Source organism: Oryza glaberrima, chromosome 2 (genome assembly GCF_000147395.1).
Source record: "Oryza glaberrima chromosome 2, OglaRS2, whole genome shotgun sequence".
Classification (NCBI taxonomy): domain Eukaryota; kingdom Viridiplantae; phylum Streptophyta; class Magnoliopsida; order Poales; family Poaceae; genus Oryza; species Oryza glaberrima.
This window is the reverse complement of record NC_068327.1, coordinates 1,075,270-1,094,287: the sequence shown is the minus strand read 5'-3', so window position 1 is coordinate 1,094,287 and position 19,018 is coordinate 1,075,270. Positions and strand designations below refer to the sequence as shown.

General features: G+C 45.0%; 5 protein-coding genes across 5 annotated transcripts; 4 read left to right on the top strand and 1 right to left on the bottom strand.

The window, feature by feature from the left end:
• Positions 1 to 17: 17 nt before the first annotated feature.
• LOC127762869 (histone-lysine N-methyltransferase ATXR6-like) lies at positions 18 to 2,398 on the bottom strand. Its single transcript, XM_052287393.1, has 4 exons — positions 2,053 to 2,398; positions 1,630 to 1,952; positions 1,229 to 1,542; positions 18 to 885 (listed from the first exon to the last, which is right to left on the bottom strand). The coding sequence occupies exons 1-4, from the start codon at positions 2,339 to 2,341 to the stop codon at positions 726 to 728; spliced, it is 1,086 nt and encodes a 361-aa protein (XP_052143353.1). The 5' UTR covers positions 2,342 to 2,398; the 3' UTR covers positions 18 to 725.
• A 3,071-nt stretch (positions 2,399 to 5,469) lies between these two features.
• On the top strand, positions 5,470 to 6,215 carry LOC127761937 (calcium-binding protein KIC-like). Its single transcript, XM_052286273.1, has one exon. It carries the CDS (start codon positions 5,603 to 5,605, stop codon positions 6,044 to 6,046), a length of 444 nt encoding a protein of 147 aa, XP_052142233.1. The 5' UTR covers positions 5,470 to 5,602; the 3' UTR covers positions 6,047 to 6,215.
• Positions 6,216 to 7,044: 829 nt separating this feature from the next.
• On the top strand, positions 7,045 to 8,531 carry LOC127763289 (uncharacterized). Its single transcript, XM_052287940.1, has 2 exons — positions 7,045 to 7,728; positions 7,830 to 8,531. The coding sequence occupies exons 1-2, from the start codon at positions 7,060 to 7,062 to the stop codon at positions 8,166 to 8,168; spliced, it is 1,008 nt and encodes a 335-aa protein (XP_052143900.1). The 5' UTR covers positions 7,045 to 7,059; the 3' UTR covers positions 8,169 to 8,531.
• A 2,185-nt stretch (positions 8,532 to 10,716) lies between these two features.
• LOC127763287 (protein ACCUMULATION AND REPLICATION OF CHLOROPLASTS 6, chloroplastic) lies at positions 10,717 to 14,620 on the top strand. The gene is made up of 7 exons (XM_052287939.1): positions 10,717 to 11,107; positions 11,488 to 11,718; positions 11,822 to 12,046; positions 12,212 to 12,472; positions 12,570 to 13,434; positions 13,669 to 13,802; positions 14,082 to 14,620. The coding sequence occupies exons 1-7, from the start codon at positions 10,808 to 10,810 to the stop codon at positions 14,373 to 14,375; spliced, it is 2,310 nt and encodes a 769-aa protein (XP_052143899.1). The 5' UTR covers positions 10,717 to 10,807; the 3' UTR covers positions 14,376 to 14,620.
• A 1,013-nt stretch (positions 14,621 to 15,633) lies between these two features.
• Positions 15,634 to 18,701, top strand: LOC127761357 (uncharacterized). The gene is made up of 6 exons (XM_052285639.1): positions 15,634 to 15,864; positions 16,871 to 16,992; positions 17,462 to 17,613; positions 17,795 to 17,945; positions 18,030 to 18,189; positions 18,297 to 18,701. Exons 1-6 carry the CDS (start codon positions 15,852 to 15,854, stop codon positions 18,392 to 18,394), a joined length of 696 nt encoding a protein of 231 aa, XP_052141599.1. The 5' UTR covers positions 15,634 to 15,851; the 3' UTR covers positions 18,395 to 18,701.
• The last annotated feature ends 317 nt before the right edge of the window (positions 18,702 to 19,018 follow it).

Here is a 19,018-nt window from a genome sequence, read left to right as displayed (position 1 = left end):
TACATTCTCTCTTAGAAGCACGCTCGCTGGTGCTCTCACGTTGGACTGCCGTCCTCTAGCTGCTGTTGCAAATTGTACTGTCAAATGACTGCGATATGCTCCCGGGAATGCAAGTATGCAGCTATAAAGCGCATGCTGACCTCAACACTGTGCAAGTCGTTGAACTGTGAAGGGTAGCACACATGCCACAACGACATTTTGCAATCTTCGTCATCCTGAAGATGATGATGCGTCAGAAAATATATTGTTGCATAAACAGCATCTTCTCAACACGTCAAGTTAACAATCCCACACAAAATTATTTCTACAACCCTTTCTTATTGCACAACGAGATTTAATTGTACAATCATTTTTTGTTGCACAGCGAGAAGACTGACAGATAAAAACCAATTAAGAGATTAACATAACCCCTTTTCCACTGGTTTCCTCAGATACTGTTCCATTGGATACATACACATTTCATTTCAACTGCTTTCCTCAGATACTGTTCCATTGCATACATACACATTTCATTTCAACAAAAGAACAATACAATTCTCTTCTTCCCAGGTCAAGATTCAGATTTCACAAACCAGATCCCCATCTCTTGAGGATGGATCATGGATCTCATCAGTTCATTCCTTTTCCCTTTTGTAACTACAAAACATAAATAACCTGCAAGCTAGACTATTCTAGCAGGGTAATCCCCATTGCCAAACTAACACCAATCAAAGAATTTTCAGGGTTCATACAAAATGGTGGGTTGGGTACTCATGCTCCGATCCATTGTAATCGTAGTACAGCCTCTCCCCCTTGGAGATGTCCCTGTTCGCCACCAAGAGCACCCGGCACTCGCCGCCGACGTCGAAGCGGACGCACTTGAGATTCTGCTTCTTCCGGCCATCTCTGCAAGCACAACAAGATATGTTTCTTTCAGGCAACAATGATCCCAAATTCCCAATGCTGCTACTGCTACTGCAACTGCTGCTCTGAATTTGCAATGTGGCAAAAATTCTGCAAGGGCCAGGCGGTTTGTGAGTTCCGTTCCAGTTTGAATGTTCGTTCCATACACGTTCCAACTGCGGGGGTGTTTGTATTGTATCCGGTTCGGTTTCCATAATCCTATCCCAATTCTGTATCTATAAGTCGGTTATAGAGATAAGGATGTACCGTCCCTATATGTACTCGTGTCCGTGATCAATCTAATCATCGCGTTGACTCACATATGCTTTCAGTGTGAGATGCTTACGGAGTGTGGTTGTTGATGCCATTGATGAAGCGAGCGATGTTGCTCCGCTTGTCGGGGCAGATGACGAGGCTCCTCGACGGCGTGGCCGCCGACAGCAGGGTCATCATGCTGTCGCCGTCGTCGTGCTCGCGGCGGGTCAGGTAGTCGACGTCGCCGACGTACTCGGTGATGATGGTGAGATCCTTGATGAACCTGTCCGCCTCCACGGTGAACCCCTCGACGGGGTCGTAGACGACGAGGAGAGGCGGCCACTCGCCTCTCGCCATCATCCTCTTGCACAGATTCAGCGTCTCGACGTCCTCCTTTGGTAGCACCTGAGACGAAAATGGCGGCGAGATTTAGCAGCGACGAGGAGGCGACGAGATGGGGGATTTGGAATTTGGGGCGGGGTCGGAGGTGACCTGCATTCCGCCGGATTCGAGGGCGGCGCGGTTGGCGGCGCGGGGCGCCATGCCGGGGACGTAGGTGAGCTCGTTGCTGAAGACGGCGCCGGTGGCGGTGAGCGCCGTGGCGAGCGACGCCATCTGGCGGAGGCGCCTCGCCGGGTCGTCGCTGGGGTTGAAGGGGAGAAGCTTCCTCTTCTTCTTGGAGACCAAGCGAATGCCACCCGCCTTCCGCTTCCTCTTCTTCCCCTCCGACGACTCCGCCGCCGCCGCCAGCGCCGCCGCCGGGCCCCTCTGGATCTTGAAGAAATCCACGATCTTCGTCTGGACCAGCGGGAACTCTGCAGGAAGAGAAGCAGAGTGAATCTCAAAATCCAACCGAAATTCGTTCGAATTCGGCGAGAGGAAATGGTATCCGTTCTTGCATCATCGGCTACTCACGCTTGGGCTTCTTGGCCGCGTGTGATTTCTTGGAGTGCGGCGACGGCGAGGCGCAGGAGGGGCAGAACCAGTCGCCGGCGGGGACGCGCGGGAGGATGGGGCGGAGGCAGAAGATGTGGAGGCCACGGTCGCAGCCATCGCACAGCAGCAGCTCCGCCGCCGACTCCCCGGACCCGCACGCCTCGCAGCGAACGTCGTCGTCGTCGCCGTCGCCGCCGCTGCCGCCCTCCGCCCTGGTGGCGGCCGGCCGCGCCCTCGTCCGGCGGCGCAGCGGCGTCGCGGGCCCCATCGCGCACGCGAGCGCGGCCGTGGTGGCGAGAGGAGGAGGAGAGATGGAGAAGGCGAGGAGGCGGCGCCACTGTGGAAGAGGAGGTGGCGCGCGTAGAGATTAAAAAAACAGGAGGCGAGCAGGCGGCGGCGGGAGAGGGGAGAGGATTTGGCGGGAACAGGGATTTCGGCTTCGCGGGAAGCCGTTCCGAGCCGGGAGCCGAGGCGCGCCAAGTTTTCGTGTTTTTTTTTATTATTTTTGGGTGCCTGGATCTGAATATTCTGTGGGTGGGCTGGGCTAAGAGAGTATGGGCCTTATTTCTTGTCGAGTGGGCTGAGCTCCAGGCCTTTGCTCCGTAGACATGTCATGTCTGTTTGCCCAAATTGACTCCCTCCCATGTTTCTCCCCCGACACGGTGTTCCTCTTGTCGCGCGGGCAGCCGCTGTGCGACGGACATCACGTTCACGTCCGCCTTATAAAGCACAATTCAGTTGTGCCTTTTTTTTTCTTTTTCATCAATCAAGTTGTTCTTTACCACCGTACTATTAATTACTAGGGGATCGATGTTTGGAACAACTTTAGATTTAGCTAATGGGAATTCAGTTAGTGAAAATCTAGAGAAGCCAAAAAAATCAGGTTTTGATTTTTAGTTTATTAACTTGATTCTATAATTATAGTTTCTGATGACTTGGATGAAAAAATGGATTGTTTGAGGAAGCTTCACCTTCACCATACAGGTCGCTATTATATTTTCTACCAGCTACAGAAGTCGAATCGAATCGGTGACAAAAAAAATCTACGTAGTTTATCTCCTGTTTAATTTAGGGGTTAGGTTGAGCTCATGCAAAGAACCATCGATCTGTGCAAGTCAAATTTAACAAAGATAGTAAAAGTAAAACTGGCCGTGCCGATGCCGGTTAATCCTGCCATAGTACACTGACCTAACCTATCTACTCCTGCAAAAAAAAAAAGAAAGGCATTCTGACCTATAGCTGCTACTGCAGTATTACGTGTACAGTACTCCCTCCGCCCCTAATATAAAAGATTCTGACATTTTACTTATATTGTTTGACCATTCGTTTTATTAAAAAAATTTAAAATTATTATTTATTTTATTTGTGACTTATTTTGTTATCCAAAGTACTTTAAATATAACTTTTCGTTTTTTATATTTACATAAATATTTTGAATAAGATGAATGGTCAAACAGTGCAATTAAAATATTAAAATTTCTTGTATCAGGGGACGAGTATACTGGTGGAGCTGGTTGAATGAGATGACCATTCCATCGATCGGATATGATCCGTTAATGTGAAGCAGATGACGATGCATATGGCTACCTTCTCGGAAGCTTCCTTTGAAAAGGACGATGACAATCGATGCTAGCTAGGCCTCTTTGCATCAATCACAACTTGGCACGCATCTCCTCTCAATTTGCAACACACAAAAAATTCACTCTCTTTTTTTTTTTTGTCATCAGGTGTGAAGCGATTGAGAGATTATTGATTTTGAATTCGTTTTCGTGTGAAAATGTCTCAATTGTCCGTGTGTTTGTGTTTCAAAAAGAAGGTTCTATATATACGCGTGGCCATCGCAGTGGGTTAATTACTGCTCCCTCCGTTTTTTAATGTATGACGCCGTTGATTTTTCGACCAACGTTTGACCATTCGTTTTATTCAAAATTTTCATGCAAATATGAAAGTACTTATATCATGCTTAAAGAACATTTGATGATGAATCGAGTCACAATAAAATAAATGATAATTGTATAAATTTTTAGAATAATACAAATGGTTAAACATTGGATAAAAAGTCAACGACGCCATACATTAAAATATGGAGGTAGTAGTAATTTTTAACACTTTCTTTTTCGTACGTGCATCATTGATCATGAGCTAGTCAGGGCGGTGGGGATGGTTAGGACGATTGGGACGTGAGCAAACCAAACAATGCAGGGATTATCGCCAGTCAGATCAGCTGAAGCTTCCTGGAAGCTCTCCTCTGATGCGATCGTCCTAACGACGCTTAGAGCAAGGATAATACTAGATAGTAGAAGATAATAGAGCTCACTTCTTACTATTAGCACATCTTAAAGCCAGCATATATAATGGATTAGCTATAAGGTTGGCTACAATTTTTTTTTCCTCTCACTATCTCTCACCTATGCATTCAATGTATTTACATAGGAGTTTGTATTAAGCTAGCTCTTACATGAGAGCCAACATCCCTGATATTTTGTAATCTCTCTCCTCCACATAAGCTTGTATTAGGCTTACGCTGTCTCTCTTCTCGTTAACCTGCTCTACCAATCGTCTTGTAATTTTTCACACATTACGCATTACTTAGTCTTTGGTCGTGGAAGTAAAACAATCTCAGGCGGTAAGAAATTAATTTACACGAATCAGTTCAAATTTCAATGAAATTCCCGCAAAAAACTTCTCTTCTAGAGGAGACCCTAATATATACTACTACTAAGCTGTTGTTCATTATCTAGTTTTAGATATGTTTTAAGTCAAACTTTAAAAAAAAATCAATATTGAGGATCGATGTACGCACATTATTCGTGTAGATATTTGCGAAGCATCTGTTTGGTGTGGCAATGAAGTCTAAAGTATGTATGATTTTCTGGAGTACGCATACACGGATATACTTTCTACAGGATTTTAGCAAGATTAAGGATCCATGGCGGCCCTCCATCTCTTCATATAGGGTTAAGAGTCACATCAATAAGCGCGTGTGTAATCGAAAAGAAATTAATATTGTAATATTCTATTTTTTAACTGGTTCTCCACTATTATATATGCAGTTTAATTTAATGATCATAATAATTGTTACTAATAACTAAGAGCAAGTATAATAGTGAGCTATAAGCCTACTATAAGCTTGTAATAAAAAAAATCAAGAATGTTGGCTCTCATGCAAGAGCTAGCTTAACACAAACTTCTGGGTAAATACATTAAATGTATAGGTGAGAGATAGAGAGAGAAAGAGAAAATTATAGCCAACCTTATAACTAATTCATTATATATGTTGGCTTTAAAATAGGCTAATAGTAGGAAGTGAGCTTATCCATGCTCTAATCATCTGGGGGCAGTAATATCACTGTCACTGATGGTCCATGGAAAAGCTTTGGGTGCAGCACACCACCACCACATCACATTATCCCCGTGCCGTCCAATCCAACGCCCTTCGTTTTATATACAAAGCCGCACCCGCAAAAATGTCAACACGAACTCTCAACACCACTCTTGATCTTCTTGGCTTCCCTCGCCGGCCGGCAGCATGAACCATCACCAGCAGATTCGATCCACGACGGCGGCGGAGCAGCAGGAGGCGTCTGCCGGAGGCGGCGGCGGCGAGGAGTACGAGGACCTGATGCCGGTGATGGCCGGGCGGCTGGGCGCGGAGGGCCTGCTGTCGGAGCTCCGCGCCGGGTTCCGCCTCCTCGCCGACCCGGCGAGGGGCGCCATCACCGCGGAGAGCCTGCGGCGGAGCGCGGCGAGCGTGCTGGGCCTGGGCGGCGGCGGCGGCGAGATGACGGTGGAGGAGGCGGCGGCCATGGTGCGGGAGGGCGACCAGGACGGCGACGGCGCGCTGAGCGAGGCGGAGTTCTGCGTGCTGATGGTGCGGCTCAGCCCCGGCATCATGGGCGACGCCGAGGGATGGCTCGAGGAGGCCATCGCCGACGAGCTCCTCCGCTCGCCGCCGCCGCCGCCGCCGGCCTAGACCGTCATCTCTGCATATTAATCCTGCTTGAGGTTAATTAGTTAATTACCGCGGTAATCCATCAGTGAAATTTATATATGACTGATGATATTGCAGGGCATCTCGATGCGTATGTATGTATCGTCGTTGTTTCGTGGTAATAATAACTGGTAGTAACACGTGACTTGTATTTCTTGTGTCTGTTTCTCATCGAGTCATGATCTTTGCAAACGATGGCATTCTAAATTCCATTCCAATTTTGAATTTCAAATCCATCCGTCCTTTTCAAAAGAAAAAAAAACTCAAAAAAAAATGGATGGAGAGAAATGTCAAGGCCCAAAGATTTCCGGCCTCGGCTAGTCGGAGGAGAACACACGGCCCAGATAGTAGGGCACAGGGAACGTAATGTGCGGTCCAAATAGCTATTAGGTTGGGCCTAAGGTGATCTATTTTTGCGTGGTTGGGCCAAGGGGAGGAGGAAGTGTGAGACTCACGGAGTCACGGTGAAATGCCGTGACGTGGAACCAACAAACCAACAGTACATGCAAGGATTGAGTGATGATTCCGATCCAACCGTATTACTCTATCTGTCCTATCATATACGCTGTTAAAATTGACACAGTCTACAAAACTAATCTTTAATTTATAATTTCTCATATATTATAAGATTTGTAGCAACAAATTTGTAACCATATGAAAGTAAATTTAAATCCCAATCTAATTATATAATTTTTAATAAATAAAATTAATTTTATATTATACTAAGTGTTCATCAAATGTTTTAATAATTGAATCTTAAAATACCATATATTATGGAATGGAGAGAGTTTTTTTTTTCTTTTTTGGGTATCCATCCAACCGGCGATCGGTGCTTGGATGGATCGCCGGTGGTCGACGGAGACAGGGACCGAAACGCGTGGCGTCGGCGTCACCCATAAAAAAACGTCATCTTTTGCACGGAAAAGCGCCATCAGAGCCAACGGACACAAACTTGGCCGCTCGCCCGCGCGTGCGAGTCCGCCACGTCCCCTCGAATGTTCGATATCGACGCAACACCACACTACTCTTCTCGTCTCGTCTCCCTCCCCCTCCCCACCTCGCCCGCTCGTTTCCACCACTCCGCTCTCTCCCCTCCTTATCCCCGTCCTCACCTCACCATTTCACCAACCACCTCGCGTACTCCGGCCAACACCACGGCGACCATGATGGCCGCGCCGCTCGCCGCCGTCCGCGCCATCATCACCTGCTCCGCCTCCAACAAGAACAACCCCCCCAGCGCCAGGCAGCAGCAGCAGACGACGACGACGACGGCGACGCGTGGCTCGCCTGCTGCCCTGCCGTCGTTGCTGAGGACGACGGCGGCGGCGGCGGCGACGGCGGCGCTGGCGCTGGCGCCGCCGGACGCGCTGGCCGCGGGCGGCGAGTTCGGGATCCTCGAGGGCCGGAGCGTCGCGCTGCTGCACCCGCTCGTCATGGGCGGCCTCTTCGCCTACACGCTCTGGGCGGGGTACCTCGGGTGGCAGTGGCGCAGGGTGCGCACCATCCAGGACGAGATCAACGAGCTCAAGAAGCAGCTCAAGCCCGCCGCCGCCGCCGCCACGCCCGCCGCCGTCGCCGCCGGTGACTCCTCCTCCTCCTCCTCCTCACCTCCCCCTTCCGCACCCAAGTCGCCTGTCGAAATCAAGATCGACGAACTCACCGAGGTATAATCAAACTCTCCCCGACCACTCCATCATCCAGCTCGCTCAAGCTTCGCCATGGCGCCATGGATCGATCGATGAAATGGTGAATCCGCGTGATGCAGGAGAGGAAGAAGCTGATCAAGGGATCGTTCCGGGACCGGCATTTCAACGCCGGCTCCATCCTGCTCGGGCTGGGGGTCACCGAGTCCGTCGGCGGCGCGCTCAACACGTGGTTCCGCACCGGCAAGCTCTTCCCGGGGCCGCACCTCTTCGCCGGCGCCACCATCACCGTGCTCTGGGCCGCCGCGGCGGCGCTGGTCCCGGCGATGCAGAAGGGGAACGAGACGGCGCGGAGCCTGCACATCGCGCTCAACGCCATCAACGTCCTCCTCTTCATCTGGCAGATCCCCACCGGCCTCGAGATCGTCGGCAAGGTCTTCGAGTTCACCACATGGCCATGAACAAACAACACAACACAACACAATGCAGTGCTGCAATTCCATTCTCCTCTTAATTAGGTTTTCTTTTGACTCCATAGCCGATCTTGCGTGTGTTCAGCTGCTTCACCTTCCACAGTGTTCATTGGTTCGTCCCTGTTCAAAAAATATAGTGAATGAATGACATGAAAGAATTCAGATGTGCAAACGGTTTGAATTCTTAACGATTGGTCCAAATTTGATCATAGGTTCTATTGAATATCGGAGTTCAGATGTTCAGATGACGCATGATCATTGATCAACTGATTGTTTTCTGCAAGATCTTCAGACTTAGAATCGGTGCTGACAGCAGCCCATATATACAGGGAGTAGTAACTTTGTACTGCATAGGCTATACGAGTATCAAATTACAGTACATTTGAAAATAAGACGGTATTGAATCAACCTTGATTCCCGGTGGTATTTTATAGATTTTGAAACTGTGTCTCAACTCTCAAACTTCATTGGTTCGTCTCTGTTCAAAAAATATAGTGAATGAATGACATGAAAGAGTTCAGATGTGCAAACGGTTTGAATTCTCAACGATTTGTCCAAATTTGATCATAGGCTTTATTGAATATCGGAGTTCAGATGTTCAGATGTCGACTGATTGTTTTCTGCAAGATCTTCAGACTTAGAATCGGTGCTGACAGCAGCCCATATATACAGGGAGTATTAACTTTCTACTACATAAGCTATACGAGTATCAAATTACAATACACTTGAAAATAAGACGTGTTGAATCAACCTTGATTCCTAGTGGTATTTTACAGATTTCGAAACTGTGTCTCAAACTCTCAAACTCCAAATTGTAAATCCTCAGAATTTTCCAGTGGCATTCTCCAAATGACAATGCTTCGAGCGGCATACATATTTGTCTGAGATGACCGTGTAACGTGGATCACTGCAAAACTTTCTTTCATTGTGTAATTTTCTGTTGAAGACTGTTTAAATAGTTTGAAGGAACAAAAGCGGAATAACCTGAAGAAGCTGGCGAACACCATCACATCACGCCACCTGAGCTATGCTTAGTTCTCGAGTTCTCGAGAGTTACACTTAATAGTGCAGTGACAAGGGGTGTTTGATTTCAACCTCTCTTGGTTTTAACCCTGAGATTTAGTGTTCAATCCTCAACAAGCTTATAATTTATTCTTAAAAATTGTTTAGAGGGACGTCTCTCCCTCAAAATCTCGTTTTTTATGCTTGGTTCTCAAGACTGCATATTAGTTCACCCACAAGGTAATGAGGTAAATCATAATGACTTTAATTACGTATGCCCGGTGCATTTTCTGTAGAGATAAGTGATTCACATATTGTTGTCATTTGTAACTTGAGCTTGAGAAAATGGACATGGATAATCAACTCTTAAGGGTCCCTTTTTCTCTCTTATGGATTATGAATTACCACGAACACACTTTGTAAGTTTTTATACAGTGTAATTGTTGCAAAAGTTTTCTATATATGAGTTTCACTCTCCTATAATATTTTCTAAAACAATATTTTTGTTTTTTAATAGTTAATCCGTTCGTTTGTCGTCAAGTATTATTACTGTGAAGTAATATAACTCATCATCAATTTATCCATTGACCTGAAAAGAACTAGCCCCAAAAATCTAAATTTAAGCCAAAAAAAAAACATTTGAAACATGAGAGTTTGATGGTTTGCCACTTTTTAGATGGAGGATTTGATGATATCCCATCATAGCCCAACATCATCAACTTTGTGGGGTGGGGGAGGGGGTATATCCTTGTCACTTGGTGGCATTGTAATCTAAAAAGTGTCAATCAACATGCTTAAACTGATCAGCCAAAGTTGCCTTTAAATGACTTGATGAAGGATCTCTTGCTTATATTTGGTTGAAACTTGAAAGCCTTTAGTCTAATCAGCAAGATGATGGGCTTTGGCTAAAAAGCTTCAACCCAAACAACCATTCGATAAGAACCTTGCTTTTAAACAAACCAAAACTGATTACAACTTTAAACAAGCCTTTCCACTTTCACACCCGACTCCAAACCAGTAAAAAACTTGGCTCTTAAACAAAGTCTAGCCTTTCCTCATATGCCTGTTAGCTTATTAAATATAACCAAAATTGAAAATCCGAGACTTAAATCTGTAGTCTATTTTTGAACATGAGGTTATAATGTGTTGTTTGTTTGCAGCTGATTGACTGAAAAAAAAATCCCTTATTCTTTACGCGCACGCTTTCTGAAGTTTTAAACAATGTATTTTTTATTCTTTTTTAAGTAGGAACGTTGTTTTTAAAATCATATTAATCTAAATTTACTATAAAATAATTAATACTTAATTAATCATATACTAATGACTCACTTCGCTTTGCATATCTCCTTAACCTTTTTCTTTCCTCTCCTTTCAAACACACCCTAAAATATTAGACTTAGCAAGATTAGTTTTGAAATTGGTGTCTCAATACTGGACCTAGCAAAATCTCCCAAAGTGCCCAAGTCTCCAATCATGCACCCAGATCATCCAGCAACAAGAAAACAACAGCAAAAAAAAAAAAAACAAGGGCAAAGCCAGCAAGGCTCCCCCTCTTCTCCCCCTCACTCCTAAAACCTCTCTCTCCTCCGCCCCCTCCATCTCCGCCGCCGCCGCCGCGGCGGCTAATGGAGGGCTTCCACAACCTCCTCGCCCGCCCCAACTCGGCGCCATTCGCCTTCTCCCTCCCTCGCCCGCGCCCGCGCCCGCGCCGCAGGCCGCCGCCTCACCCCTCCGCCGCCTGCCGCGCCGCGAGCCGCTGGGCCGAACGCCTCTTCGCCGACTTTCACCTCCTCCCCACCGCCGCGCCCTCCGACCCGCCGTCCCCGGCCCCGGCCCCGGCCGCCGCGCCCTCCGCCTCCCCCTTCGTCCCGCTCTTCCCCGACGCCGCCGAACGCTCCCTCCCGCTCCAAGTCGATTTCTACAAGGTGAGGCCCCGTGAATCTGCTGCGGTTTGTTCATCATTTGGACCTCGGAATATCATCCCGTAGATAAAAAAAAGCGCATGATTCTTGCCTTCTTGGTAGGTGATGATACATTGTCACTGCTAAATCGTTGAAACGTTATTCCACCTGCAAGTCTTTTGCTAGGTTACTGATCCCTCAGTTCCATGAAATCGAGTTATTTGCTATTTCCGTAGTGTCACTTCACTAGGTTATTAACTGACTACAATGCCGAATCCATCGCATTTGTGATCCACTGCATACTATGATACGAATTATGCCTATATTATGTGTGTGTGGGGCTAGTGAGAGATCATGCCTTTTGACTATTTCCGAAATGTTTTGTTGAATCTGGCTTTGCTCAGGTTCTAGGGGCAGAGCCACATTTCCTTGGCGATGGCATCAGGAGGGCGTTCGAGGCACGGATAGCCAAGCCACCGCAGTATGGCTACAGCACGGATGCTCTTGTTGGTCGTCGACAAATGCTGCAGATTGCCCATGACACTCTCATGAACCAGAACTCCCGCACTCAGTATGATCGTGCGCTTTCTGAGAACCGTGAAGAAGCTCTCACCATGGATATTGCTTGGGACAAGGTGAGGCTTTAGGGGGCAGCAAAGGGTGTGTTTGGATCTTGTCAAATAGCACTAGTGTATAATCTCTCTCTGCTTATAATATATTGGGTGTCTTGTGAAGCAGGTTCCAGGTGTGTTGTGTGCGCTTCAGGAGGCTGGGGAGGCACTTGCTGTGCTTGTAACTGGAGAACAGTTGCTTCTGGATCGGCCACCCAAGCGCTTCAAGCAGGACGTGGTGCTAGCGATGGCTCTGGCTTATGTGGATCTATCAAGGGATGCTATGGCAGCAAGCCCTCCAGATGTAATTGGCTGCTGCGAGGTGCTCGAGAGGGCTCTCAAGCTCTTGCAGGTGAACTGTTTGCTTTTTTACTCCCTACTTTTTCATTGGGCTTATATTTGAATAGGATAAGATTAAATAACCCTGTGAAGATTGGTTTGGGACACATGGGCTATATTTTTTTAATAAGAATGGTGATTTCCTTGAAGCAATATTAATAGGAACTTCATACTGTAGGAAGATGGAGCAAGCAATCTCGCACCTGATCTGCTTTCACAGATTGATGAAACTCTTGAGGAGATTACACCTCGCTGTGTATTGGAGCTTCTCTCCCTTCCTATTGACACAGAGCATCATAAGAAGCGCCAAGAAGGGCTTCAAGGTGCGAGAAACATTTTGTGGAGCGTTGGCAGAGGAGGTATTGCTACCGTTGGAGGAGGATTTTCTCGTGAAGCCTTCATGAACGAGGCTTTTTTGAGGATGACATCAATTGAACAGGTTCGTACATGTTTGTTTTTATGAAGCAGCTGCCTATTTATATTGCAGGAGCACATCTTTGAAAACATGTTAACTCCCTTTCTGTTACACCTCCCAGATGGATTTCTTTTCAAAAACACCGAATAGCATACCTCCTGAATGGTTTGAAATTTACAATGTAGCACTTGCACATGTCGCTCAAGCAATTATAAGTAAAAGGCCACAATTCATCATGATGGCGGATGATCTTTTTGAACAACTCCAGAAGTTCAACATAGGTTCTCATTATGCTTATGATAATGAGATGGACCTTGCATTGGAAAGGGCATTCTGCTCATTGCTAGTCGGAGATGTTAGCAAGTGCAGAATGTGGCTTGGAATTGATAATGAGTCTTCACCATACAGAGACCCCAAAATTCTAGAGTTTATTGTGACCAACTCTAGCATCAGTGAAGAGAATGATCTTCTTCCAGGGCTGTGCAAGCTTTTGGAGACTTGGCTTATCTTTGAGGTTTTTCCTAGGAGCAGAGATACTCGGGGCATGCAGTTCAGACTTGGAGATTACTACGATGATCCAGAAGTTTTAAGCTACCTAGAAAGGATGGAGGGTGGTGGTGCTTCTCATTTGGCTGCTGCTGCTGCTATTGCAAAACTTGGTGCTCAAGCTACAGCTGCACTTGGTACTGTGAAATCAAATGCTATTCAAGCGTTCAACAAGGTTTTTCCATTGATAGAACAGTTAGACAGGTCAGCCATGGAAAATACTAAAGATGGCCCTGGGGGATCTCTTGAAAATTTTGACCAGGAAAATGCACCTGCTCATGATTCGAGAAATGCCGCCTTGAAGATTATCTCTGCTGGCGCACTGTTTGCACTGTTGGCAGTAATTGGGGCCAAATATTTGCCTCGTAAGAGGCCCCTTTCTGCTATTAGGAGTGAGCATGGATCTGTGGCAGTTGCTAATAGTGTCGACTCTACTGATGGTGAGTAAATGCTTTTCATTTGCTAAAGTAGTCAAACAACACTGGAATTTACTGCTCACGTGTTTACTGGGTATCCTTGTTGGCTGATTACAGTATGTTCTTGATCTTATAGCTTTGCATTAATGTTTTAACAAAGCTATACATCAACTATTTTTGTCTCATACATACACAATGCTACTATAATTCTGTAATGTATATCATAGAGAGTTAACTTTTGCATGATGAATGTTGAAGATCCTGCACTAGATGAAGATCCAGTACATATTCCTAGAATGGATGCGAAGCTGGCAGAAGATGTTGTTCGCAAGTGGCAGAGTATCAAATCTAAGGCCTTGGGACCAGAACATTCTGTTGCATCATTGCAAGAGGTGATGTTTAAAACTTTGACTTTTCATGCTTCCTAGCTGGCCACTGCTCTTACCTATACCTACGCTTCCTATAGAGAGATAATTCAGATATAACTCTCCTATAGGATATATTGGTCACGCAATGTACCTTTACAAGTTTGGTTACAATAATCTTTCTTGTTTGACTCACACACATGCTTCAATTGCAACTGAACAATTTTTCAAGAACTATTGCCACTGCATGATATCCCCGTGATGATGGCGGTCAAATGCTGGTACTGATTTTCCATGTTCTTATAGGTTCTTGATGGCAACATGCTAAAGGTGTGGACTGACCGAGCAGCGGAGATTGAGCGTCATGGGTGGTTCTGGGAGTATACACTATCCGATGTGACGATTGATAGCATCACTATCTCCCTAGATGGTCGACGAGCGACTGTGGAGGCTACGATTGAGGAGGCAGGCCAACTTACTGATGTTACTGAGCCCAGAAACAATGATTCATATGACACAAAATACACTACCCGGTATGAGATGGCCTTCTCCAAGCTAGGAGGGTGGAAGATAACGGAAGGAGCAGTCCTCAAGTCGTAGAACAGTGTGCAGTAGCTTGTCCTTTCAGTTTGATTGTGTAAATAGACAGTGTAGATGTCTTCGTTCTTTCTGACAGTTTTGTTAGATGAGTGCTGAGATCCCCCTGTGTTCTTCATTTTCGCAAAGAATGTAGGTGTATTTTGCTGTAATAACTATATTATTGCTAGCTCAGAACTTTTGGAGATAAAAAGAGGAAACCTCTGCAGACATGCTGGCATGCACAAATCAATTTATCACAGTTCTGCTTCTGAGTTTCAAAAAAAAAAAAAAAGGGAACCGACTAAAGCTGACATGCACTAATCGATTGATTTTAATGAGATTAAAATTTGAATTGTTTAACCAAATTCTCTTTTCTGGTTGTAGATCCTGTAAAGCTCTTTGTAGGATTTTGAAATTGAGGTCTTGTCAAAATGACAACTAAGAGCGCTATATGGTCAAATCAAAACGAACGGAAAAATGAGAAAACTATCAACTAGTAATACTATATTTTAAAATAAACAAATTTAGTACATGATCTATCAACAAGCAGTTTTTAATTACTATTCTCTCCGTTTTGAAATTAAAAAAATCTAGTACAAGATGTGAACATGTTAGTATTACGAATCTGTATAAATCTACCATGGAGTATATCTGCAAACACAACTGATACATCTAAAGAATATAATAGACAAATTTGTTATTCAACCAAGAACTGCTGAGCATAGTTTTCCTTTTCACATTTCCGAGGATGTACATGTAGTATATCTCAAATTGTCCTAATTTCTGCAGATACAACAATTTACACATAAATGAAGGGCCTTATTCCAGCATCCAGGGGAGAGTACATTCGATGGAATAATTTCTTACATGCAATTTGTATAAATCACATAAGACAAGGAAAACTATCTGTCTAAAAAAATAACATACCCATTGATTCGCTTATCCTTTTGTTTATTTATTTATACAGTTTATTAGTAAAAAAATTATAGATAAAATTTTTATATACATGTACTTAACAATATAAAAGTAAATACCGTAAAATAAACCACGATGAAAAAAAAAACCCCGTAAAATTAACTCTAAATTATTAGTAATTGTTAAGTTTTAAAATCCAGAAAGTCAGGAACAAGCACGCAAGCGTGATACCGTGACCGTCCCGTTTTCACGTGGGGTCATATCCACCGTCCGATTAGAACTCAACGGGCGCGATCACCAACTGCAGCAACAACTACAAGAGAAAAAGGGAAGCCACAGCAAGCAAAACCAAAAGGCCAGCGAAGCCAACGCGTCACCTCCTCTCCCCGAACCCCCAACCCTCCAGAACCTTCCGCCTCCCGCCGCCGCCGCCGCCGCCGACTCGGCCGCGGAAACCCTAGCGCGCGCTCGCGCCCGCCCTCGCTCGCCGGCCACCTTCGGACTCCGCCTCCTCCGCCTGCTCCTCGTCTCCGGCCCCTCCGCCGCCGTCGACCGGTCAGATCTCGACGCCGTCAAGCCGCGATGGAGGACTGGGGTGAGCGCCTCTCGAATCTCTCCCTTCCCGATCTGTGCCTCTCGTTTCAGTGGAGTCTCCGCGGACGCGCTGCCGCCGCGGAGCTTGCCCATACGATGCGTACGGCTCGTGCTCCAGGGGGCGCGGTTCGCGACTGAACGCTTTGCGTGATGTTAACTTTCGCTGATTGTTAGGTCGCCGTATGTTTTTTTTTGGGCTTGGAATTAGGGTTTTTCATCGGATGATGGTAATACGTACCCTGAACCCGTGAACTGCTGCATCGGAATATACTTGCAATTTGTGGGTTGTGAACTTGTGATTGCAATGGTGATTAGTTCAAGGTGTTCGCAAGACTAAAGGCGCGGTTGCTCGATTACCTGGCCTACAGTTTAGATTTTGGGTTGGGGGTATTGTGGTATTGTTCTGGTGATTAGTTTGAGACGCAAAAGGACTTGTGGGTGTTGATGTGTTCTATTATATCGTGAAAATATGCGAGTCGCTGGTGATTTCACGCTCATAGACTTTGAAAAAGACTGAGTCTGCAATTAGATATATGAACTGCTGCTGAAAATGATTGGGAGCAATTGCAAACTGTATAGCTGTGTAATTTTGTCATGCTAGGCAGAACGCAGATCATATAGATATAGTATGCACATTCACCTGCTACCAGTTCTGTTAGGCTGCTTTCTTGTTGGTTTACACCTTCGATGTTCTTATAACTTGAAAATTGTTGTAAGAGTTTGAACGTATCTAGTGACTCCACTGTCTGCACACAATTACCTTTTTCTTTTTGCAGTTTATTTTGGGAGGGTAAGCTTATGTTACAATTGTAAAGGTTGTTGTAGTAAAAGGAGATATTACCTCGTTCTAGTCTGAGAATATGAATGCATCAAAGTTTCTGCAGGCTGCAGTACAACTTTGAATTTATTAGGCTTATTACTGAATTTCATTATGAGTTCTGATGTTGGGGTTTGCTAATAGCTTATGTTTTCCTGTTGTCATATTTGGAACAAATCTATCACAACAGATTCTGAAGACTTTCAGCCTGCAGTGCCTAGTGCAAAAGCTGAGCCGCTTAAAAGTAAGTGGGCAGATGAAGATGTGGAAGAAGATGATGTAAAAGAATCATGGGAAGAAGAGGAGGAGGAGGTAGGGTGAAAGATCCGCAATAGTTTCTCAGTAGACATTTTTGTTTCCCTTCATGCCATTTCCTTTATTATTCTTTTAATTTGCATTTCTGAAGTAGGAACCTCCTAGATTACTGCAATCATTTCATTTTAATTTGAGTGAAATTAGTTAAGTAACATTGAAGATTTGCAATACAGCTGTTCACGTGCTTCGAGCTTGCATTTGTTATGTAGTCATTGATCTACCCTATTGTATCTTGTAGAAGAATTCTAATCTTTGTGAGTGTTAACCGGTGGCATACTTGCTGTAGTAATTTGACATTGTGCACGATTATTAGCATTTCTTGCCTTGATGATTATCTTATATAAAGTAGTCAGTCAAAAATATTTGGCTTTGGGAGAACTGGGTTTATTTGACTAGAGGGAGTGATTTATAAAAGTAGTGCAATACTGATTCAGCACTTGTGCTTGAATACTTTAATGCAATGCAGAAACCTAAACCACCACCTGTAGAAAAGACTGCACCAAAACCTAGTGGGAAAGGTGCTGCGAAGAAAGGAAAACAACAAGCATCAACTAGTTCTGAAGTAGTTCAAGATGAGGCTCTGGATGATCCTGCTCTAGAGAAACTTCGTCAACAAAGGTATATGCTATTTTTTTAGGTCTGCTGAAGAACTTTGTAGGTGCTGTTTGCCCGTTTGCTTGCCGCTACCATGTTTCCCGATTTTAGTCTATATCACTGTCCAATTTTGAGCTTTGTGCAGCATCCTGCCCTTCAAATCTCCGTGCATGTATTTTGCTCACCTGATGAATACATATTGTAGGCTTGTGGAAGAAGCTGACTTTAAGTCAACTACGGAACTTTTTGGAAAGAAGGACGGCAGTGAAAAGTCCCTAGATACCTTCATCCCAAAGTCTGAGAGTGACTTTGCGGAATATGCAGAGCTTATTGCAAACAAACTGCGTCCCTATGAGGTTTTTTGAACATTTTGAAATCTGCGTTTATTGGGGAATTGTCTCTGCAGGATCTGACCTTCATCCCTGTCTTCATGTATACAGAAAAGCTTCCACTATATGGGTCTACTCAAGAATGTCATGAGACTTTCCATGGCATCATTGAAAGGTGCGGATGCGAAAGATATATCGTCCTCCATTGCAGCAATTGCTAATGAAAAGATCAAGGCTGAGAAAGAAGCTGCAGCAGGCAAAAAGAAACAAGGTGAGGTCAAAGGCGCTTTATGTCCTACATGCGGTGCTGATGTCAAACTGTAAGCTGTTTTTTCTTTCACATTCTTTTGGTACTGATGTTTGCAACGAAATCTGTAGGGGCAAAAAAGAAGCAGCTACACATTGAGAATAAAGACGATGATTTCATCCCTGGAAAGGGTAATTTTGATGATCCGGATGAGTACGATTTCATGTGATCGGCTGTGAGGGAACCGTCATCTTCTATGTATACCTTGGCAAGCAGAGATTAGAGTTTGCGGCATAGTTGGTATTTTCATTCAGAGGCACCTGAACACTTGAAACGATTGCATGGGAACAATGCCCATTTGTTCGACGTTGATTTTGACTCACAGAATAGGGAAGAGCACCTGTGTGCTCGAGCTCGACACATAGGCGTTTTTTCTTATTCTTAATCCACATTGTGTTTTTGGTCTGTTCATGGGTTGGGATCTATATTTTTTTGCCAACTGTAGTATAATGTGTATCTGGTTTATATTGGAGTCCTGCAAGTGAATCTTGGTGCTGCCTCGTTTGTTTTCCTGGTTATTCCTGATCGTAATATGTTGGTCACTGATATGATATCCCAAGCTTGCTTCTCCGACGCGCGGAGAATTTCAGAAGTTGCCTTTAATCAAATAAAGGAAGCTACTACTCACAACTTGATGAATGTTGGATGGTTTACTATGTGTAGGAAAATTTTGCGCGACCTCTTGCTGCCAAAAGGCTAAAACTATTTCATCTGCAATTCCTGTCGGAAATTCACAGGAATTTTGTTGGAAATGAGGTGATTCGTGTGAAGTGAAATGGAGAGCCTGGAATAC